The sequence below is a fragment of the Corvus cornix genome, chromosome Z, assembly GCF_000738735.6.
Source record: "Corvus cornix cornix isolate S_Up_H32 chromosome Z, ASM73873v5, whole genome shotgun sequence".
NCBI lineage: Eukaryota > Metazoa > Chordata > Aves > Passeriformes > Corvidae > Corvus > Corvus cornix.
The window spans coordinates 9,187,842-9,213,334 of NC_046357.1; the positions used below are offsets into that span (position 1 = coordinate 9,187,842).

At 36.9% G+C, this 25,493-nt stretch overlaps 1 protein-coding gene across 1 annotated transcript in view; it reads left to right on the plus strand.

Moving 5' to 3' along the window:
• HCN1 (hyperpolarization activated cyclic nucleotide gated potassium channel 1) overlaps positions 1 to 25,493 on the plus strand; it is a 203,663-nt gene that overhangs the window by 98,660 nt on the left and 79,510 nt on the right. Inside the window, exon 3 of the mRNA XM_039567357.1 lies at positions 10,029 to 10,190. Within this exon, the coding sequence (XP_039423291.1) occupies positions 10,029 to 10,190 (162 nt within the window). The remainder of the gene's footprint in view (positions 1 to 10,028; positions 10,191 to 25,493) is intronic.

The following is a 25,493-nucleotide window of genomic DNA, read 5'->3' on the forward strand; positions in this document are numbered from 1 at the left end:
TGGGTTGAGCTGTGTGGCAGTCCATGGCTGGGTTTAGCTGTGTGACAGTCCATGGCTGGTTTGAGCTGTGAGCAGTCCATGGCTGGTTTTAGCTGCCTGCGGCTCTGGGACAGTTCCCCCCACCCAACGACCCAGGGTCCGTTCCGCGGCATTGGGAAAGGGAGGGGCAGGGGTCCCGGCCCGGCCCAGCGGGGCCCGGAGGCTCGGAGCCCCCCCCACCTTCCAGCAGGCAAGCTCCGACCAAAGGTGAATCATGCTTTCCATGCGGTTTAAATATGTAAATTGTGAGAAGCGTCATTAGTCTAAAAGACTGTCCATCAACTCAGGTTCAACCACTACATGTAGTAATTGTGCAAAAGGTGTTTATTTGTGTAGTCTTCAACAACAGATCACTCAAGACTCAGAAGCCACATAAAATCTGACTGCAATGATGAAATGTTCAGATCAAATCTCTGAAGAGAGACCCTAGGTGATTACCTGGGGTGACTTCAATGTCAGCAAGAGCTCTGAGAGGGAACCAGTCAGCTTTTGGAAAGTGCATCTAGTGGATCTGTCTTGTTCCTTTATTCCCATTAGGCATTGTGTTTAATGAGGTTAACTTGTTAAAAAAGAAGTTACTAAATGTAGACTTTTCTTTGAGAGACTATATAATGGTAAACTCTGTGAGAGGTACTTAAACATTAGGCTTGCTGTGCACTAACAGTTTTCTCTTTCAAACAGGTTTTGTTTTTCAAAATACCTTAGCATAATAAAATAACCATGTTAAAATTAACAATTATGTAATATTAATTTATTTTATCAAAAACAATGGAAAAAATCTAGACACGATGGTCCCTCATCCACCTTTCATTGTTAAAATGGATAGCATTAAAACATAAAATCTAAGTTGATTCTGTATATTTTTCTGCAGAAAAATTTTAGCCTTCAGGCACAAGTGTGAATTTAAATATTTTGAAAAAGATATAAATCAAAGAACCCAAATAAGACCATGAAAGAACACTTTTTTTTCTTACTATATTTCCTCTTTTTTAATACTGCCTGTATGTCTATTTTGTCTTTTTTTTCTCAATCTCTCACTTTTTTAATCACACAGGGTATCTGTAGAGACTTCCTGAGTATTCGGGAATGTGAACAAATCATGCTTGTGTGTAAGCAAGCATACTCTCACTTTTTCTAACAATGATAGCCATGTATTTATCGGTTGTCGAACACAGAAAAATAGAATAATTCAGCATATGAATAACTCAGCTCTAGGCAGTTTTATGTACTAAGCCAAATAAACATAGTGCTTTTGAAGAGAGACTATCGTGTGCAAATTTCCAAAGTAATTTCTTTACAATGTTGATTTTTTTTTTTTTTGTCCATATATGTCTTTTTACCAGGCAGCTAACTTCTTAAATTCTGATGATGATTTTTAAGGCCAATTATTAAGATTATGATCCTGGTATGTTCTTTGTACCTGCCCAGGCATCTTTTTTTTTTTTTAATTAGGCTTTTAAAACTCTAAAAGATATCTTCTATGTGGTTTTGAGTGGCAGTAAGATTTTAACTGCAGACTTCATTTGCACTTCCCACAAGAAAGGTTTTCTATAATTTCGTTCAATTATCCGTATAATTTTTAAAATCATTTGTCAATATTATGAAGCATTGATTTAGACCACAAATCACTGATTCCTTACTGGAAGAATAATTAACTCGCATATATACTTTTAGATGTTACTTCTTGGATTTTTGTGTCTCTGTGTTATTATAATATATGAGTGACTTGATTGTATTTGCTATTACAAGATTTTCTTAGGAACAAATGGATTTCTTGTGTTTAGGACTTTAAGCATTCAACTCATGAACAGTTCCAAATTTCACACAATATTAGCATTAATCAACTACGTTGAATTGTACTGATAGTGTTGGGGTTTTTTTGTAACTATTGACCTATGAACTCTTCAATTAATTTACTATAAAAAGCAGAATTCAGATTCCCATACAGAATGAAATTTTACATATTTTATTCACATTATATCTAATCTTAACAACTCAAATCTATAAACATTAAAACAATGTGCCTCATAAAGCAACATTTCTTGGGCTTTTTAAAAGGAAGGTATTGCATGCTATTAAAATAAAGCATTGAGAACCAGTTTCATCTCAGAAGTTTTATTCCACAGGAAATTTAACATAATTACTAATTTTCAATTCCTTGCACATTATTTCCGTGTTTGGAAGATTAACCTCAACAGCTTCAGAAAGACATCAGCTTAAATTCCCCAGAAGAAATATTCTTCATTATTTCTATTGTTTTCAGTGAGATCATTACACTGCCATATTTTAATTAGGACAATTGATTTGAAGCTCTGCTATGTGGCAGTGTGACTTGGGGAGAAGGCATCATGTAAAAAGAACTGTGGTTAATGAACCATCCACTTAAATCTCAAAGTGATACTTTTAGGAGGAGTTAGGATCATGCAAGAGAAAAGTTTCTTTTGCTTTCCTACACACACTTTCTTTTGCTTCCCAAACCTGGTTCTGGCTGAAACAAGAGGAGCTACTTGAAATATTTGCCCCATGTTATGACAGACACATCTAGGGAAAAAGCTGTTTTACAGCAATAGTTTCAGATACAATTTTTGTAAATGTGAAAACTTTCAAGTTTCTGTGTACATCTAATCTTTTGGTACTTCATGAGTTATCAAAAAGTATCTGATTTCATGTTTTATTCACAGAGATGGGAAGATAAAAATATTACTACCTAAAAAAAAAAAAAAAAGAAAGGTCAAGAATATACTGAGTTTGAAAGAAGTTGGTTACATGCGTCCTATTTGTACAATGATGACTGTACATATGTTGGATATGCTGTTGCTTTCTATGTGTTTCTAAATGCATAGAAAACATTGTAGCTGCTTTGTTTTTTTTTATTTTGATTGAATTATGCTGTTAGATTCAGGAGTCTGGGGACTGGATCGTGTCCCACCGGTTTCAGTCTAAGGTACAGTCAGGGCACTGCCCTGTTCCCTCTCCTAAATACCTGTCTCTGAGGAAAAGACCTAGTGTGCTGAGGGTAGAGTGTAATTTACTCCAAAGTTATGCCTTAAAATGGGAGATAAAAATGGGTTCAGGGTTTGAGAGACTTGAATGATCAAAAATGTAGAACTAATTTTATCAGGCATGCATTTTTTGTGAAGACTTTGGTACTTCCTAAGGTTCTCCCTGTATTGTCTTGGCATTTAGGTATATTTTATGGTAGATTTCTTTTTAAATGTAAGTCTGGTATTTATTACTTTTTTCAGATTCACTAAGGATGAAAACTGCTCGTGCAAGTCTGTTAAAATTAGGGAACATAGACTTCAGAATCTGATACTAATTTCTAAACATGCAGTCAGGTATCTGATGTTTGAAAAGTTGCAAGCAGTGATATTTTTTAGGATTCACATTTCTTGTTCAACTGCCTTTTTGGCGTAGTGGGAATCCGTGCTGTGGTGAAGAGTGATGGGAAATATCTTATTTCTCTTCTCTTGTTGCTGCCAAAGTACATCTTCACATTAATAAAAGAAACAATTCCTCTTGCTCAGCTAGTAAGAAAAATCTTAAATAATAATTTTGGCCATTTAGAAACTGGCTGTATCTCCTAGCTGCCTTCTTTGTAAGATATAATAATTATGAAAAATAATAAATGTCCCTTCTAGCTCAGTTCCATGCTCAGAGGTCTCCAGCTTGAGTTCAGTGATGCTGTCAGTGAAGATACTTGACCCATCAAGAAGCTTGAGCTGAAGTTCAGGTGATGCTGATGTTTGAAATAATGTTGAAGTGGGAATAGACCTACACATCAAGCTGCCAAAGCTGTCAATCTCTATGTTCATGTACAGTTCCAGTATTATTTGCCATATGGTCACACTCAGTTTGGTACTATGACTTAAGGAGAAGAGTTTCAGCTGAACTTTGTCACAGAGGCATGCTGTTAGTATTGCATGTGTATGTCTTTCTGACAGCTGTGAAATGTTTTTTGTTTTACTTTGCTTCACTTAAGATAAAAGCTTAGCCTAATAAGTTACTTTGTGTCATCAGTGTAAGTGATGAATGAGACCTCCACCTCTGTAGAAACAAGTGAGAATTTGCACTGGGTATTTTATTTCAGAATCCTGGATACTTTGTCATTTGCTTGCTTTTTTCATTGTGGAGATAAAGTGACTGCTCCTCTCTATTTAGATGTCGGGACAGGTCCCACACATTTATGACACAAGGATAGAAAAACCACACATTATGACAGGGAAGGCATGCCCTCTGTGTGAGAATTGATATTTAGTATGGCATTGGCCAATTTACAGTAGAAAACAAATATTGCAGAATTTATATGTGGTAAATAAATATTGCTTCCTGGTTATACATTACCCTTTCAAGTCTTGCCTAAATATTCCTTCAGCAAATTAGTTACATTAATGCTGTCAGGTTTAACCTGTCATATTTCTATTTTGTTGCGCTGTTCTTTTTGATCAGCAGAAGCTGGCTTCTATTTGTACATTTCCTTGAATTGGAATAAATGAGACTCCTATTATAAAACCTAATGTCAGATTGACTCCGTCTAGAAAGTAACAAATTTTAAAGGTCACATAAAACAGGCCATTCTCAGCTCTTTTTTTCTGAATATGTTTGATTAAAAATAGTTTGCTCTGTTTATTAAATCACTGTTTTCCCTTTAGGGCCAACTAAAGCAGAAGCAGATCTTTGCATTTGTCATCATCTTAAGGTCACAAATACAATTGGATTAGATAATGATATATACCTTTTCCCACTACTGAATTATCAGTGATGAATTATTTATCATAAAGTTAGGCAGACATATCAGGAGTCAGTTGAGTGTAAAATGTTGCCCTGAGGGCATAGCCAGGCATTTCAATCAATGCATGTTTACCTCTACTTGTGCAGACATATTTCCAGTGTAGAGTGTGGTAACCTGCAACTCTGAAAGAAACTGGTTTTGGTAGGAGCTGAATCAGACCTATGGTATCCCAAGTGATATTTATGAAGAATATCTTTTGAAGCTGACTTGTCAAATATGAAACGGATAAACAAAAAAGCCACGGTTGCTTTTCATTGTTTAAAGAAGATTGAGAGATGGATGCTCAAAAAGAGGCGTTGTGATCTCCCTTTTATATTACTTTATTTCCAGGGGAACTTTGTTGCAAGTACTATCTTAAAAGTAAACATTCAGCTCAGGTAGGAAAATTCAGATCCTACAGTTTATGATCTCTGTTTAGTTGGTGCTCTGAGGGATAAACCTAATAATTTTGGGCTGACTCAGAGACTGAAAAAAAAAACCAAAACCTTGTCACTTTTATAACTGTTATTTTGCCCTGCAGTCTAGCCTGGAGTTTCACTGTTGCTCTAAGTGCAGGTTTCAGCGTGCCTTCCAGAGCTGCACATGTGTGGCTCTCCCTGTTTCCCCACTGTGGCTGTTTAACATTCCAGGCTCCACACACAGCTCACTTGGTGCAAGTGCCGTTTCATACTGCCCAAGGCATGGTGCAGATCTTAGTTTGAAGACTAAACCTAAGAGAGCTTTGCGGTGCTAAGCACCCTTAGTACTTCTGAGAAGTGGAAGAGGTGTCTCATGACACCTCATGAACTCAATGATCTGAGATTTGAATTAAGTTTTTCTAAGAAATTTTTTCATTTAATCAGAATTAAATTCTGATAATTTATATTAACCAATATTTATATAAACTGAATCTAAAAATCAAAGGCAGTGGAGTCACCATCCCTGGAAGTGTTCAAAAAACTACCGGATGTGGCACTTGGTGCCATGGACTAGATGGCATGGTGGTGTTTGGTCAAAAGCTAGACTTGCTGATCTTCGAGGTCATTTCCATCTTTTTTGTGGTTCTATGATTGTATGATTCTGAATGGAACTAAAAATCACAACTGAACAAATATTACATGCCAGTTATCAGAAGGCAGAAGAGGTAACCTATGCATTCCACGACAGCAGTTCAACAAATTTTGTGTTCACTTAGTTAAACTATACGTGTGCTGTTAATTGAATATGACAGCCCTCAAATACAGTTAAGCATGTGGGCTAGTAAGACTGGAATAGTTTTTCTGTCTCAAGCTCAGAAATCAAAGTTAGCAGGACCAGTTTGATACATACACTCCATTATAAATGTGAGGAAGGAACAGCCTGCTTTCTGCTTCTTACATGGGAATAAAAGGAGTCATTAATAAAGTGTGAGTGAAAACTGAGATAAAACATGTGAAGTCTGACTTCTTCAGCAATTTCTTATTCCCTGTGAGCAATACTGTGCCAAAATAATGGAAACTGTTAACCTGTGGTTCCATTTCAGCCATTGTCAGAGGCATTGTCAGTTATTCAGGAAAAAATTTAAGGTTTCCAGGCTATTGATAAAAGCTTGTAAAATTAATTTAGGAAGAAATCATGAGTTCTTAGAAGCAAGTTCACAGGCTAAAATTTTATTAAACATTTTTCAAGTGTATGGAAACTGTGAAAAATGGCAGTATTATAGCCAAACATAAGCAGACAAACATGATAATAAAAACTATCATGTGTAATTGAAATGAAGCTGAGTAGTAATGAGCTGAGTAGTAATGAAAAGGAGAAATATTTATGAAATCTTTCCTATTATATGAAACAAAACTGTGGGAAGAGTTTTTTCTCAGGAGAATTGTAATTTTTTCTCAGGTGCAGTAATCTTAAGTAATTCTATTAATTTTTTAGAAATGCATTGTCCAAAATTTACAGCTCTTCCTGGTTAAACCTAAATATTTAGGTATGAAATTAAGAATCTAATAAATAAATAAATAAAGCAGCCAGATTTTCAGACATGTTTTGCAGTTGTAATTTCTGCTTATTTCCATGGTATTTTTGCATGGTATATGTTTAATGATAGCCATTTATATTTATCTGCATGAGTGAAGGGCTTAGGAGCTTAACTTTAGTTGTGTGCAAGTCTTTGAGTTCTTTTTGTTATTAATAGTATTGTTATATTGTTATTAATAGTAATAGTTTTGTTAAGAAATTCATTGAAACAGAGAGATTTGAGCACACATCTGTACTGCAGAATCAAGGTGAATTGATTTGTGGTCTTAGATTTGCTGGAGGTCCAGCTGATGGGCAAGCCACCATTTGCTCAAATGCATGGCATTAGTTTCCTGTGCTCCAGTTTATGTCTGAGAAAACTACACTTCACATATCTCCTAGGAGTTTTAATGCGGTTTAGCTCATTAATACAGGAATTGTAATTTGCAATTACCAAAAATAAGCTATAAAAATATGACTTCTTTTGCTACTCTTGTTTCAACGTATCACAATCAATTCCTGAACGGGAGAACATTAAACATGCAATGTATGACTTCAGTCCACAGGGCATTTTGGTTATTAGTTTAAAAAAAATCAACACATCCCACCCCTCCCACCCACAAGTATAAATATGTCAATACAATACTATGGGCAAATATTGTTGTTTACATTGTACAATGTATGCTTGCAGTATTTAATTTTTTTTCCAATGAAATATGCATTTCCATAAATTCCTTCGTGAAAAAAAACCTGCTGTTATTTGCTGGAAAGTGAATATGCAGAGATTATTTTCAAAGGTTTTTCCAACACTTGCTTAAGATTTTTGTGTTAAAGTTAACTTCTTTAACACAGAGGCATCACAGTTATTAGGATAGACTACACAAATATTAGACTATATAAGCAAAAGATAAGTGATAAAAGAATGGTATGTTTGAAATGCTGATAAAATATTACCATGTTATGCAATCTAGATAACATCCTGGATATGTTCAAGCATTTTTAACATGGAGCACTAAGCTTCACAGAAACTACTTCTGGAGCAGTTTCAAAAATGATGGAAGTTTGCAGTGTTTTACACAGACTGTTGCAATAGTTTCCTTTGATGGATTTGGTTTCATACAAAATTTTCAACATTTTAGCATTCTTGGAATATGTGACCATTTCTTCAGAGGCACACTGATAATGAAAAGGCTTTGAAGAAAACAGTGACAAGATGCAATGGTCCTCGAAAAGCCCAAGCCCAACAGCACAGTGCCTAAGCCCATTGTTGAAGAGGCCGAATGAGGATTCAGGAGTCTTGGGTATATGTGACTGCTTGGTTTGGACTCTGAAGAGTTTTGACAATCAGGTCTTTCCCTGGGTCTCTTACAGTAAAGCCTAATGGGAAATATGAAGGAAAATTTCTGACACTTTTCATGTCATCAGAAATTATCTGCTATTTGCAGTTGTAGTATAGGAACCATGCGGACAAAGTACAACCTAAATGAGTGCTAGTATTCCAAACCAGTAGTAATCCTTGCCATTTTTTCCAGTTCTTCAAAAGAAGATTATTTCAGTGCACACATCCACTCTTTTGGTTCATAACAGCTACTGAAATTGAAGCTATTGAAATAGCTGTAACATAAACACATTTCTTAGCAAGAAAAATGTGTAATAGTGACACTTTCTTACTGTTTACGGTATCTCCTAAATATCAGTGTTATCTTCCCAATTTTGACAGCAGCTAGATGGTATTTGGATAGGATTTATGTTACAAGCATCTGTTTCCAATGACTGTTGAACTGGAATTTGGAATATATTCTCTTTAAATCCCCTAAACTGAAAACATGTTTTGTACATAGTGTTAATATTTGAGGTATGTTTCTAATATGCAGATTTTGCCTTTTGGAACTCAAAACATAGACTGCCATTTTCAAGCAATGACCAACTCCCACTAACAGAAAGTTGAAGACATCACAATGTGCTCTCCATATTTGCATTTGTCATATATAAATTCATTTACAATGTGGGTACTTAATTTTTGCTTTTAGTTTAGATATGTAAAGGTTAGGACACAAACATTCCCTCTTTCATGTGTGAATTCTTTTATTTACAAACACAAAATGTCATGTGCCAGTATGCCCATATACCTCTAGCAATCTGATGTCTTCAGTCCTAAATCCTCTGATTTCTATGTCTAGCCACACTATTAAATAGTATTTTATACTTCCGTGAAATACCAACTGGCCATTCTTCAGCTTCTAAATACAGCTCCTTCATAGTGAAAATCATGCATATTAAAATGTTTCTATATATATTTATATGTTTATATATTTACTTTTAGTTGATTGAATTGTGTAAAAAGTACAGAATATGTCTGTATTTATAGACTGGAAGTACATTAAAACCAATAGTAGAGAACTACTAAATGCATTTTTTTATGATATTTGGCAGCTGACTGCTGCTTTTCATGAAAATTCTGTCCAACAAATTTTCCCATGAAAAACCTCTGTTGTTTTTGAGAATTTTATATGTGATTTACTGTAAGATGCTTTGCAGATGCAGATGGTTTGTGTCTTAAGAATGGAGGAATGCTTTGAAATCCAACTTACTGTATTAGTTTGATATGAACATACATACTACAGATGTAGTAGCCACAGAATTATCAGTATTTTAGGGAAATGCCAATGATTAAGAGCTATACACTACCTTTTTGTCATTTTTGATTGGGGAACTGGTATATGCAAATTGGATTAATAGTATAGAAGTAGAAACCAAAAAATGTAACACTGCTGGTATTGTTTCTTCACTCAGATTTTTGTGCATTTAAAGCAAAAGTGAATCTTCTAAAGGGGTCATTAAATCTCCCACTGCTTTTGGGTATTTAAATACCAAGTTCATAGGCAACTAACGGTGTCACTAGCTTTACCCAAATACTTTTTAATTTGTGAATCTTGCTTCAATTGAAAGGAGTTGGAGTCTTTAAGAAAACACTTTAGTGAGTGACTTCTAGCCAATATATGCCTTTTTCAGCAGCTTACATAACACTGGCATGCATCCAAGAGCCAGGTGTGTCAGTATGGTTCTCTGCTGAAATTAATGTGCTCAAATTAATGATCCTTCCTTAGAAACCTCAGCTTTTTTAGAAGTTCAGGATGACACTTCTTTAACTTGCCTGATGAGAATAAAATGAGTTTTATTTCTGATTTGCAACATGTACATCACCTGTAATTTTTGTCTGCAGATTTTCCACATGACATACGATCTGGCCAGTGCAGTGGTGAGAATCTTTAATCTGATTGGAATGATGCTCCTGCTGTGCCACTGGGATGGTTGTCTACAGTTTTTAGTACCATTACTCCAGGATTTCCCACCAGATTGCTGGGTGTCCCTAAACGGTATGGTTGTAAGTATTGTTCATTTTTCATTGTGCTTTCTAAACATTATTTTTCTAAAAAGTTAGCTTCAGAATTTAGAGTAAAAACACATGCCTAGTAATATGCTGCCCTGCAATTTATTCAAGGTTACTCTCATATTTTGTTGGCTCACTTGCTAAAGTTTGTTCTGTAGTCCTCATGGTCAATAAAATTATATTGACTCGTTGTCAGTAAATGAGCCAGAAAATGCTTTCAGTTTTAAAGTCAGTATAATGTATTAACCCTTATTCACTAAAAACAGCCACCCAAAAGAAATATGGAAACACTCAGTTCACCAGTGCTTCCAGTTTAGGCCATAGTTTCAGAATGCTACTGAAGGTAGATTATTGGCGTTAGTTTCATCTAATGTTTTCCTCAGTTTGTAAACTTCTGAGTTACGTAATGATCCATTGTTCCCAACACACAGATCAAGATTTTTCCACGTAAAATAAGATAAATAGGCTCAGCTGTGTGATAATTTTCTGTGTGAGAACAGACTGTTCAAGGACAGAATGTGACTGTGTGTTATTTATAAGGACAGGTAATGACTTTCTACTTAAAGGACAATGGCTGTGAAAAATACAAATTTTTTACCAAGTCAGATAATGCAGCAGTATATAGAACATTTTTGTAGTAAATACAGTGAAATTGTCAGAATGGACCTATAGCCAAAAAAAAAAGCCCCAAGAAGCTCCCTTATTGGTAATCTGAAAATATGTGTCTCTCTGGTTTTTGTAATCTTAGGATCTATTAACCATCACCTTTACTGTAGATGGGCATCTTGCTCAGTCTCACATATTCCTACTGTAGAATCATAACAGTATTTGTTCCTTTAGGAACATGGTACTGCACATTAATGTCGGAGCTCCTTGACTAAGATTGTCAGTCACGCAGACAAGTATTTGCAGTCATCAGGCAACATCTTTAATGATAAGCAGCATGTTTGCTGACATCTCATTGTGCCTTTTCTAAAAAAAATACTGACATATCTTCAAAAATGGGATTGCTGCAATAAAAGTAGGTCACCGCAGTGCTGACTGGCACATCTTTCCATTCTGCTATATTCTGTGTTCTGCTTTCTAACATCTTCCATTCACATTTGCAAAGCGTAAATTTTCTATCAGCTTTTTAAAGATCTGGATGAAAATCATGCTAGCGCGTGAAAGGAAGCCTTGGATTACACTTAATTGAAGTATTTAACTTTTAGAAAACACTGAACTATTAAATTCTCTCTGCTCCTTATGAGCTACATTCAGTCTTAAGTAAGCTGTACACGCTATGCACATGCTCAGAGCTTTCTTTCTGCCTACCAACATTCAGGGCTTTTTTTTATGGAAACAATACTCTCTTTCTACTGTCCACATAATCTTGGAGAGATCTTTTCTGAAAGTTGCACCTATAAAATTTTTCTGACAGCAACTAAATTGTTTATGTTGAATGAACATTGAGGAGAAATTTCAATATAAAGTTCACAGCATAGACAGTCTTTTAGGCCAGTGGCAAGCGAAAGAATGGTGGGCTGCCAACCTGCAATCAGGAGCATATTTGCCACTGTTAGGCAGAACATCTAGCTAGACCTTTCTTCTGACTGTGTCATGGTGTTACAAGACATTTCTTGATTGTTTTCCAGGCTCTGGGAATGAATTCTTTAGCACTGAAAATAGACCCGGAAGCTGCCATGGAATATCAGTCCTCTAAAATGATAGAGATAACAGAAGGATGTTGATGATAATGATGATGGTTATGTGCTTTTCTGGTGTATTCAGAGTCTAACTGACAGTTGACTTTGGAGTTTGGAAGGGTTTCATGTTCCTGGTACTGCAAGAGCTTTGGCAAGAGGGAAACCTTACTCTCCCAGAATGCTGTAGAATATTAACAATTTAATCTACTCTGAATTTTAACCTTTGTTACTGAAATGACTGCACCAGGTACTGGGGCTTGGACGAAAAGTAAAATTTTGAACTTGTTCATTGCAATCATTGGCTTGCTTGGAGACTTACTCAAACCGATGTGTGCTCACCCAGAAAAAGTCAGTTTTTCCACAATATAAGTCAGTGGTGAGTCAAAGCATTTGCAGGTAATCTGATGATAAAGGAAGTAAGGACGTCAGAAGGATGACATGCTGTCTCCTCAACTGACACAGCCCAGCCTACTCTTCCAGTCCACAGTTCCTTTCTGTCTTGCACATTAGTTGCTTGAGGCTGCAGAATGCAAGAACTTTTAAAAGCCTTCTCTTGAAAGCTGTTTCTTCTGTTTTTGAACTGATACACAAAACTACCCAAATTCCACAGGCATGATCATGGTTTTAATTTATAAATACGGTAAAGGAAAATAACACAGATTTAGTTTAATGTCACAGAGGAATAGGAAAATGAACCCAAGTTGCACGTTGCTTACTAGCTCTCTGAACGACGTGACTGAATGCAATTAAAACAAAACAAATTAGTTGGATTTTTATCTTTGAAAGGTTAATAAAAACATCATAGTCCAACACAAAGAAGACTATAAAATGGAAAGCCCTATCTGTAAAAGGGGATAAGATCACCACTGGTTAGTACTGTACCAACCTACAGCATAAGTAGTTCAACAAAATTGTTCAGATCCCATTGGCGTACTCTCTTCCATAATAGTAATTATTATGAGCCCATATTGCATCTGTACGCTAAGCTTGACCTTCTTGGCCAATTCCTAACATAGGCCCTCATCTTGCAATGAAATGACTGCCAGAGCTGACCTCTTCCAGAATATCAGTGTACTGGTCATTAAAAATAAGAACACTGGTAAATATAAAATGAAAGTAAGTAGCAGCTCTTTTCCCCCCACACTTTAAGTCACATTCCAGCCCTTATTACAAACAAAATAAGAGTCAATTACTTGTAGGAGGGAATATAGCTCTTTGAAGCCGTTCCTAGTTTTTTTGACACCAGGATTTTTTCATTCCTAAAGAAGGTCTTTTCTGAAGAAGTTTCACAGACTTTCTTAACGATGCTGCCTAATTTCTCCTTGGCTCAGAAAGCCTATTATCTTGTGTAATTTATCCTCAGCTTTCCGATTTGCATTGCTTTAGACTGGTGTATTTCCATAATGACTCATAGACTAAACATTGTTGTCATGCCTCGTAGTTTGAGCCAGTAGTTCCTTAGAAAATTAGGAGTAAAACTTGCAGTTGAAACTAGGTATACACAAAACCAGAAAAGCACAGTGGTCTTCTGCCATACTCAGTCTGTGCAAACTCAGATTCTGCATTCAGTTTCAGACGCAGTAATTCCAAAACCGGTCTGTGAGTCCCAGCTGATGAACTCACCTAGTCAGGTCTTGTATGGAAAGGGTTTCTAGGCAAGTACAGATGAGCAATGACACTGATGCCATCTGGCCATCTAAACATCACAGCCTTCAATAAAGCATCCCTTGCAGCAGATCATTACTAACAGTATCTGAAGATTCCCAGCCTGTATTTTCCTGTCTGTATTTGCAATAATTAGTTGTATGGTTAGGAGAACACATGATCCCTTAAGCAAGGTATTTACCTGGCCTTCACAGTTTTTTTTTATTTATAATGTTCTATTAATGAGATAAAAGTAGCAGAGAGGTATAGAATTTAACTTGAACGGTGAGTTTTTTAAAAGTCAAAAGGGTCTGTAAAGCTTTTGGAAAGGCCTTACTTTTCTGGCATTTCCCCTTGCAGTGAGACGATGTTTGCTCAGCAGGAACCCTTCAGGTACTCTGATTTATTTTGTTTTGTCTTTTCCTTTCTGTCCTTGCAGTTGGATTGTTTGCAGCTCTCAGGGTGTTTTAGGTTTGGATTTAGTAACCCGGGATTTTGTATTGTACTGATGCCTCTTTGTGTCTCATAATTTCCTCAGGGCAAAGGAAATCAGACCTTCATCTCTGATAGTGTCAGCATTGCTAGTAAAAGAATTTGGGAATTTCTGCTGTAGAATCTGGTAGTCTCTCTCATTATAAAATGAATTACTTAAATGAATATTCGATAGGGAAATTCAGAAGGGCAGGAGATGGTGAGGATTTATAATGCCCTAAGAACTATGCTAACATATATATAATATATAAAAAAGCTATTTAGTATACCACCCAAAACTATAATTCTCAACATTTCTTACTAATGAACACCATTTTCAATTACACAATCACTTTTTTTTTTTTTCCCCAGTAAGATCTCTGTTTTACTTAGTGGAACTCAAGGATTTCATTATAGTCATTTGATGTGTTATTCTGCATTGGGTTTTGTCCTTTTGGATAATGCATCAGCTTAGCATCTTCTTCCCTATAGTTGGCAATTAGGGAAGCCAATTTTCTCATGAGATTTTTTCTTCATTTAATCATTATGTGATAGCCATCATTTAGAGCGTCACAAATGTTTCAGAATACCTTTTTGTTATTATAAAATATCACAGGGTCACATTTAAAGCATTAGATTCCTCTGATTTCATTTGCAATGCTGAGCAATAAAAGCTTATGTAAATCAAATCCCATAGTCTTATATTAGGTACTTAAAAAGTATGGACCATATGGGAATCATCTGATTACTAGAGGCACTGAGGATCAGATGAGGTATGCTACTATTCTAATGTATTTTATAGTAATATATTTATGTTAATGTGTGTCTGTTTAGTTAATGCAATGCTTGTTGGAACAGATAAAAGTGCAATTACTAATCAGAGATAGACTGGGATCAAAATTAGTGGAATCGCCCAAGTCAGAGACTCTGTTTGCAATGCAATTTGGAAATATGGTAATACTGGTAACAACAATATGTAACTGACATTCTTAGGACTAAGACACACATATTTTTGAATCTACAGTGAATAATTACATTGCTTCTATTATGTGCAGCTGTTCAGAATTCAGCTACTGGTCTCTCCTGCCCTGAGCAGTGACCTAGTCACTGAGGTCAGTCTGCTTCCTCCTGCATTAAGATGATGAAGTAATGACCTGTTTCACTGGTCTGGCATGAAGTGATAGGCCTAAAAATATATTAGCTCGGGAGAATATATTAATTTGTGTGATTTGACAGTAAAAGAAGCTGCAGAGGAAAATCTTGTGGATGTGCTGTGCTAAATGGCAAGGTAGGTTTAATGCAGACTGAGGAGGTGCATTAACTGTGATACCAAAATTTTATGCCAAGCTAGTGGGGACTAGAGAAATATGGTATCTGAGGACACTGTTGATTTAATTCAGTGTGTTGTGATCAATGAAGAGAAAAACAAATCAGGTTCTCATTTTTACAACAATTGCTGAGGCTTTAGGAAGCCCACTTATGTTTTGGTTTATGCTTTTTTGTGCTCTCTGACAGGTTAGCAGGTCATCTGCTTTTGCAGGCCTAGAATGGGAAGTAGTAATAATTTTTCTTTACAACCTCCTTGCTTCCTTCCAACCTCCTTGGTGTAATATTTTGTATGTTTTTTGATGTCTTGTATACTTTGGACTGTGCATTTTTGTCAGTAGGTTTCTGATGTGCTTAGATAAAAACAGTTACTAGATTTCCTGTGCCTCAAAGTTATTGAGATTTTTTCCTGTATATTATTTCTACCATTAATGTCTTCTCAGATTATAAATTTTACTTTATTGTCTTAATGCCATGAGCTAATTCAGATGTAGAACCTTTAGAACTAAAAAATAAAGGTGCAAAATCAATTACAGTGAGGTTTAAAACTTTCTAAAAGTTTAACAATACGGAAAGTTATACTTGAATATTTGGATAATAACTACCTCAAAAGGGAAAATAATCTTTCAAAGAAGGTATTCCTGGTTGTAATCACACAACTCCACCAACTCTGAACATTGTTTAGCATTGCAAACTCAACTATTGTCATAAGCCCTTCCACCTAACCTTACTCTCACTAAAATGCTTAAGACTGATGTTGTAGTATTGATGTATTTACTTGATGCTGCTTGTGATACTTATTTCAGTAGATATTGGTGCTTAATGCAACCAAGAGGAAGGATCTAAATTAGGACACATGTTCGTGAGTGTTGACTGTAGCACTATCTTACTGATGTGATAATAGGTGCTAAAGAGGATGACTTCTGTAATGAATTAGTTGGCTGCCTTTCATGCTTCTGTTTTTTTCCGATAGAAAGCTGGTCTTCCTTATATGGGATGAGAATAATGAAACAATTATTTAGAGGGAGCATACAAAAACAAGTTGATAAAAGAGACTAACTAATTTCCACACTTTTTCTTTGTTTTCAAAAGAGCTGGTAGAAATATGTCAAGGAGGAGATGCAAGGAAGAACTTGCATGTTTGTCATCAAAATTTAGTTTCCGTGTTTCTCCCTCAAGAATCAACTGTCTTGGTTTGAAAGAGAGGTGTCTGCTAAGGAAGGCAGGAGCCCTCCTTGGAATGGCCGATGCAAGCCCCCTTCCCTCCGAGTTATTGTAATTTTGAAATCAAGGGGCTTTTAGGCAAAGATGTGGGAAATAGGAATAACAGTTCTTTACTATTATGTATCTATATGTGTAGAACCAGTCAAACAAACAGCAATAACTCTGGCAGTAACAGCAAACAATCACAAACCCAGTGCCAGCCTTCTCGGCTGTCGGGCCCTTTCCCCTCGGGTGCAGTTCCGCTCGCAGCCGGCAGGGGCGCTGGCGGCTCCCGGTGAGCAGGGCAGGTGCGATGGTTCCCCCGCGGCTGCAGGGGGCGCTCCGGAGCGAGCTCGGGGAGCACGCGGCACCGGCGCCCTGGGATCCCGGGAAGGGATGGGACAAAGGCTTCCCAAACCCCTGGGCAGCCGATCCCGGTGTCCAGCCGGACCCTCGGGAACAGCAGGCTGGAACAGCAGGCTGGAACAGCAGGCTGGAGCGGCAGGGACGAGCACAAATTCCAGGTGGCAGATGAGGTGTATCCAAACGGGGAACCCCCCCCTGGGGGTCTGGGCAGGCAGAGCGAGCAGGGCTACAACGCAGCGAAGGCTCCAAGGAACGATGGGGCAGGGTGGCCACGGCCCGGCTCCGAGTGGGGCGGGGAAGGCGGCTTTGGGATCCCGGGGTTTCTCCAGCAGAAGGAAAAGCAGCCAAAGAAAGCAGCCTCTCTCATGAGACCGACTGCCCACACACCCAGGTGAAACAAAAGAGCAGCCAGATGCGCCCCACCCCATGGCCACCTCTTTTGTTTTTCTTAAATACCCAGCCGTTTTCTCCCCTAGCAACACAAATGGGGAAAATTCCTTTAACAGAAAAAAAAAAAAACAAGAGAGCTCCTAAAACCCCAACATCAACACAACTCATAAATGCTTATGCTGCACTATACTGTGAAGGGATTTCTGGTAACTATAAACTGCAAAATATTTTATGTAAGCCTTACACTGGAAAGAATACAAGAAATTGCACATAATGTGGTGAAGTCTAGTGTTGTGTTTGATAGACATTCGAGGGAAAAATAACAGACTTCATAAAGTGTGCCATAAGCCATTTCTTTAGCAAAAAAATGTGAACTAAAGTAAAAACATAAATTGGACCTGTCATGTTTTAGGACTTTGTATCCCACATTTGCCCTGGAGTAAATATTGAGGAGGTGTTGTAAGCACCTCTCTGTTGTAGAAGAAAGTATTCCCTTTGTTCTGGGGGGAGCTGGATCAGTCTACTTTGCTCTGTAAATTTAAAATGTTTTTCTGCGTGTAGTGGTACTCTGGTTTGAACTGGAATATAAATGTGAAGCCATTATTCTGAAGTAGCTCTTCATGGATGGCCTTTTCTCTTGTGATTGGAGTATCCAAAAACTGAACTCTTGGAATATTTATGCCAGACCAGGTTTCCCAGAATAAATCCAGTGCAGATATATCCAGATGAATACCATTCATATACAGCTGTTCTTCAGTAAATCTTCCTCTTTTTAACTGCAAACCTTAATTAAAATGCGCAGTCTAATTCTTGATCTGTATGATTTAAGACTGCACAAAAATGTGGTTTGCACAAGCTGCATATTTTTGTCAAGGGGTCATTATCACAATCAGATTTTCTCAAGAGCTCTGATTTTACTCCTATTAACTGTTGGGTTTTGGCATATCAAATTTGAATTTTCTACACATGGCTATTCAACATCTGACTCATTCTAATATTTAAAGTACATCTGGAGAGAAGTCTCTGTTGGGATGCAATTAGGCATAAAAAAATGGCCATCTTAAATTGCACATATAGAATGCTTACATTTCACATTAGAAAAAATCAAAGGAAAATACTTTGTTCTGGTTCACGTAATGCTAAACCAAGTCACTCTGATACATGAGAAACTTGAGATACAGGTCTGTGTCTACCGGACCTATATCAGTAGTCTGTAGGATCTGTAATCTGGATTCCCAAAATCCCAGAGAGAGAAAAGATGGTTTTATAATGCTTCTTTTTTAAATGTGGTTATTTCTGAACTTCTCGCTCCACTCCATGGAAACTTTAATATTTCATATTTTCCCTTTAATTTGAATTTGAATGAAGTTAAAAGCTTCCCTGTAAAACTGGAATTCTCAATTTGCATTCATTTCCGGTTACCAAAACATGGGAAAAGCAGGAAATACATGACACTATATTTTTTTCCATTTGTTCTAACCTACTAATTTTCCTTCATGTCTGAAATGGTTTTGCCAATTCTGCTTATAAATATAGACCAGGGATGTACACAACTCATTTGTGTGTAGGCTGCATGTATTTTGCCTGTTTTAAAAATGTAGGATAATTTTCTTTAAGATTGCTCTCATCCTTTTGCTTTCCTGCTCTTCCTGCTTTCTGCAAATATACTCATTTGAGCAGACTCAACCTGAACTAATTCCAATAGAGATCTAAAAATTTCAGAAAATTTAATCTAATATAAATGATAGAGAAGATTTTGTATAGGAAAAATTTTATATTCTCTGTAATAAGCAGCATCTTACTTAATGTTGTTGCTAATGAGTAAATTTTGAATATCTTCTAGATGTGTGTATAGATGTTTACATACTACTTGTAAGAGCAAGCAGTGAATACTTTTTGTATCAATAGCTTTAATTACTGAATGCCCTTTAAATATTGCTTTCTTTCTCCTATCTAGATTTTTATATTTGTTTCATTTATGCTTTTGGAGATATTATTGATAACATAAGGAAAAGAACAACGCCCTATGGTAAGACTTTCTCTGGCCCATATGCAACATTTAGTAATTTGCAGTGGGTTTCTTTTCCTCGTGTGAGGAAAAAAGCAATATTATCATTAAAAAACCCCTAGTATTTATCAAAAAACCAACCTATCTAATTTAGCTGCAAACATAAAATCATTTTCCTCCAAATTTCATAAAAACATTATTGATATTACCTTAATTTTTTCTCTTTGTTTTGAATGGCTGGAGTTTATTACAAAATATTCTTGACAGTCTCCTGTGAAGTGGATTGGAGCAGTGAGAGATGAACACTATGAGGCCTTGTTTAATAGCACAATATTACTTGTAATTTGGTAACATGAGAGATGCTAACATGAGAGAGTTTCTCTGAAACAATCTCTTTGAAAGCCAGTAACTGGCATTTGAATGAGGTAAGAAAATAATGCCCATATTCTTCACAAATGACTCATGTTCCCTTTCTAATCCATCACATCATTTTAGTTACTGTGTATGATCTTTTATATTTGGAAGACGATGAAATTAGCTTGTAGTTGAGGGTAGCCTGGCACTTTGACAATAGTACATATAATCAAAAAAGGATTATCTATATTGGTATAGATATGGAGGCAATTAACATGACTGGTTTTGAACTGCTGCCTACTTAGTAGCAGTGTTTTCAAGTGGAGTACACTCAGATTGCTAGTTCAGTTTTACAAAGAGTAATTGGGTACTGGTCAGGAATAAAGGTGGTGTACCATTCATTTGTCATTCTTTGCAGTAATATGTAATATCCCTATGCTTATCTCTAATAGTAAAAGACTTAAAATTGATCTCTTAGATAATTAGAAAAGTTTGCCATAGTTATTTGCCATAACTAGAAAAGTTATGGCAAATCTAAACTCAGCTAAATGTTGCTAGAACAATGTTGATTGAAGAATATTTGAGGGAATTTCCTGTTTATTGTAATAGCTTTTTCCACGCGTTCAGAAATTAAGTTTATCGTCCGTGGTAAAAACCTTTGGTGGGAGCAAAATATAACTAAGATTTGTGTGATGAGAAAAGGCAAGAGCTCACGCTGGATATGTACCCTCGTGGGTAGGCGTGCTACATTTCCAGTAGGTTAAGGACAGATTTGGCCCTGGAATTTTTTTGGACCTATGCTGGTATCTCCGTATGAGCTCTCATAACCCATGCCAATCACCTAAATGCTGCCTGTCCTGTACCACCATCTCTCTGTATGAAATGCAGATGCAATACAGAATATTGAAATGTGTTTTTACCTTCTTGTTACTCTCTAACTCTGATTGTCATGGCTTTACTCATGCAGCAAGACTCCTTGTATGAAGGAGTAAGGATGAGGTTCCCCAAGGTTTTTGCAGTCTGTATCTTGACAAAGAAGCTGTTTATGGAAAGGATATATAAATATATAGGATACATATAAATGCCGAGAGGAAGTGCCCTCAGACTAAATGGTGTATTGCTCCTAAGTAAATGTGCTTTGCAGATCAATAAAATATACTAAATCTAAGCCACTTTTGTTGAATTTTTGTGAAGGAAATCCTCCCACATATGGGGAGGAGTGATATGGGGAGGAAATAGAAAGGATGCAACAGTTTAAATAGAAATAGAACATCTGAAGCAGAAGTTGGGTTTTTCCCTAAGCATGAGCCAGTGCACTCACCGTTGCAACATGAGGAAACATAAAGTTGGCATGTGTACAGATAAAAAAAAGACGAAGGGTTTCTAGGATTTAACAAAGCTTGTTGTTTTTACTCTTCTGCTTTTAAAATCTTTCAGACTTGGTATAAGAAAGTGCTCACTGCTTGCCCATACAGAAAATACATGGACTAGAGACTATGTAGAAAACATTCTTAAAAATTTCCTCATTAATAATGTTAAAGACAGAAAAATGAAATTTAAAGTATTCACTTACAGAGGTGATATTGAATGCAAAATCTGAATTGGAAACTAAGCATGCATGGTATCAATTGAAAACACACCCACATACAATATAATGTATGTTTCTAATCAATAATGACTTTAAATTTTATTTTAAAAGATAGCATAAAAAGCATGGGATTTTGCTGTTTTGAAGATTGAAAGCTGCCTTGATGTATATCCTCTGATGACTTTCCTCCCACTGAGCGATCTTGTTCCTTTTCACAGTTTTGACTGTAAAGGTTGGATTTGAAAAATACTTTACTATATTTTATGTTTTTTTAACAAAAACTGTGGGATTTTTAATGTAAACTTCAGAAGGAAGAAGTAGCCATGTGATCTGAAATTAGATTCAGAGATTAGATTCAAGACCATTTTAAACTTTCAGTGAAATGAAAGCTTCACTCGGTAACTTTTTGGAGGGAATTGTTAAACTGTTTTTATTTGTAACTCAGCTTTAACTTGTCTGACCCGTGTACTTGGAGGATGCAAATCATGGTTGCAATAAAAACAAATGATTGTTATTTGTCGCTGTTCAGACTGAGTGCCATATATGTGCTGAGTGCCATGGTTTGCTAGATTTATTAAAATACTCAAACATTGCTGTCGTACTAGTTTTAACAAAAGCTTAACTGAGCTTGTCTGAAGAGAATGGTTCCATTTATTTTTAAAAACCAACTAAAAAAAAACTAAAAAAAAGAAAAAGGCTATTCTTTTGATTCTACTTAATATTAAATAGATATGCTGTGGATTATCAGATTTTTAAAATCAATCTTGAAATATAGCACATGCCCAGTTATCATGAAGCTTCTAGATGAGAAAGATTTCCAACCATTTGCATGTTAGATAATGCAATTTTTGGGTAAATATATGCTATTTTCCTTAGAATCTGAGTCCTTTAAGATGTTTCCAGTTTAATATCTTTCCCAACCTTTTTCAAGCAAAGTAAATGTCATACTTTCAATATATGGCTATACAAATATGTGCCCTGAATCCAAGAACTCCTTCTCTCACTGTGTGCTCTCTGCTGTATAACTTTATCCATATAAGTAAATAATTATGATGTTTGCATTCTAAGCATTCCTCTGTTCTCATTAGGAGTCTTTTTTTGTCTCTCACCTGCTCCCATCTGTGGTTTATGATACCATCTCACTGTAGTATGCTTATATTAAAGCCAGTGTGCTGGAACAGAATTCACCGAGTCAAATCTGCAGCACCTCTTACAGAGCCCCACTGACTTTTGTCAGACTTGCAAGGGCAAACTCATGTCCTGATCCGACTGAAAAGTTCAACTGCAATAGGAAAAACTTGGATCATAAAATAAAACCAGAGCTTGAGAGAAGAGGCTGTTGCAGGGAGTTTTATTTCCTCCACTGTATTGGAGCTAGGAAGAAATGGGGTGTCAAGTCTATCCATGAAAACAGAGGTATGCCCAGTAGGGAAGCTCAGGAAGATAATGGATGCAACTTCAGCTGAATAGGATCCTGGGCAGCTTATGGAAAGAGAAGTTCTCCCCTGGAGGTGATAAAGAACACCTGCATTAACATTCTACGCTGAATCACCATCTGTAGAAGTCTGATTTTTACTGACTGTATAGGGAGCCTAGGGAGACCTGCCAACTCACTTAGCTATCAAAGTGAAGTACCCAACGTCAGCTGAATTGAAATTTTGGGATGTCTTTCTCTCTTAGTGCTGGTTCTCACAAACAAAACTCTGGACAAATGGAGCCACTGGTCATTGCAGACATCCATGTGAAACAATAAAAAAATGCAATCCACTTTTACTCTTCTGTTCATTTTCCATCACTGAGGATTGCAGTGTTCCTGCTGTGCCTCTCTCCCTCAAGCAACTGTGCTAGACATCCCATGCCTGGCCTCTCCCCAGGGTTTGTTCTCTGGTCTGGGCCATCTGCCTCAGCCTTACCTGTTTCTGTGAGAGCATTTTCATCCTCAGTATCTAGCTGTTGAGGAACCTGGATTCCTGTGAGCCACTCACCAGGTGGATGTTTTAGTAGCTCTGCAGGATAATTTTGCAGATCTTCCTGTAATCAAAGGATGCAGTTTAACTCTTAATTGCAGCAAGAGACTTCCTTACTTTTTATGTTGTAGCTATGAAGGTATCCCGTAAGTGTTCCATGCATTTCTAAGTAATTAAACGGCATTACCATTACTCTGTGGATGAAACAGTTGTTTCATAAGTACTTGCTATGGAACTGTGAGAGGGCAAGTTGGCTGAAGAAAAGTTAAACCTTCCAGTATAAGAGATTTCTTAAGGCGCCATTCAACCTGGCCTTGATTGCTTCCAGGAATGGAGCATCCACAACTTCTCTGGGCAACCTGTTCCAGTGTCTCACCACCCTCACAGTAAAGAATTTCTTTATATATCTAATATCTAATCTAAAACTACTGTCTTTCAGTTTAAACCCATTTCTCCTTGTCTTATCACTACATGCCCTTTTAAAAAGTTCCTTTCCCTCCTTTTCGTAAGCCCTCTCTTAGTACTGGTAGGCTGCCAAAAGGTCTTCCCAGAGCATCTCCAGGCTGAACAATCTCAACTATCTCAACCTGTTCTTATAGGAGAGGTAGTTCATCTCTTTGTTCATATTTTTGGTCCTCCTCTGGACTTGCTTAAACAGGTAGAAAGTTGGACAGAGAAACAAGAGGAATGTGAAGACAAACTGAATGTGTCCCAGTTAATGGCTGAGCTATTGGGAGTTCATTCGGGTGGGACCAGCAGAGTGTCTGCTTGCAGTCTCCCTGTTCCCTTTCCAAGGGTGGCAAGGAGTACATGCCCAGGAAGGAAAACCACAGTGAGCATGGGGTGATGTTTCCTTCAGTTTTCAGAAATTTGAAGCTGAGGAACTCAGCTGGTGTCCAAGTGTATAACAGCTATCAGTATGTGTTTCTTCTAGTAGTCTGCCCAGTCATTTTTGACTGCATGTTCATATTTGTCCAGAAGCACAGGCACAGTGTCCCAGGATCATGACTCTGACATACTGTCATACTGTCAGTTTCAAGCTGAAATTGGTGGCTGTTCTTGATGCTGCACCCCGCACTGGGGTGACTGTACCTGAGAAAGCCTAGAGGGACCAAGTGGGCATTGACTGATGGCTGTACAGGGTTGTCCCTGTCTTTACAGCTGGAACTGGGACCTGGTTGCTCCACACCTCTTAGGTGAATGCTACAGGGTCACTCAAGTGCTCTGTTAACTCCCTCAAGGATAATAAAAGAGTAGCATTTTCCCCTTCCTTCCCCTCAGAATACAAAGTTCATACCCCAAAGGTCAGGATATTTTTCCATGATTTTACCTCCTCTAGATTAAATGCTGTTTGCTAGAGGAGGGAAATTAAATATTTGTGAGTCACTAAGTTTGCCTTTTTTTTTTTTTTTTAATGCCTAGACCTCATTTTGTGGGTGGTGTTTAGGCTGCTAAATAATTTTCCTTTATATTATATTACCTTGAAAGTCTTGCAGACTCTAGTAAGCACCTGCAGTTTTAAGGCATCTGAGTTTAAGAAAAGGTCATCAGGAAACTCAGATGTGTTCTCAGAAAAAAAAAAAAAAGCCTCTGACCTAGATTCAGCCTACTTGCTTCGACACTGAGGTTTGTTCTTTTCATAGAGCCAAAATAGGTTTTCAGCTGCAGAACTATTTTGCTTCCTGCTGTTACTGCCTAATAAAATAATGCACAGCTTTTTGTAGGACGTAGTACTTGATGAAGGATTGTGATTTACCAAAAATGCAGAACAGCCTCTTGAGGGCTTAGATATTTAGTAAGGTAATTTCCTGAAGAACTGTAAACTAACCAGATGCAGCCTAGAGTCTCAAAGGCATCAGGTTAGGAAATTTATTGAAAAACTGACAAAAAAAGTACCAGCTAACTGAAAAAAAATGCTTAAAACCAGCAATGATCCTCTGCCTTAAAAAATACATTACTTAAATAAAAAATGGTAAAAATTATATCCTTAGACTAAGCAAAATGATACTTGAATTAGCCTATGTGGTATGAAGCGCCACTTTGCTAGAGAAAAAACCCTGGTTTTTAAAGCACTACATTCAGTAACTCACAAATCCCAATCCCACCCTTATGGTGATTCTCTGTGTCAAAGTAGCATTGGTTCACCTTGATTGATTTTTAAGCAGATTAAAACATATTCAGACTCCTTGTGAGTAGATTATATTAGACCATTTTAATCTACTGTAATCCACTATTTTTATTTTTTTTCCCCTAAGGACACATTCTTAAAAATATTTACAAAGGAACTATATTTAA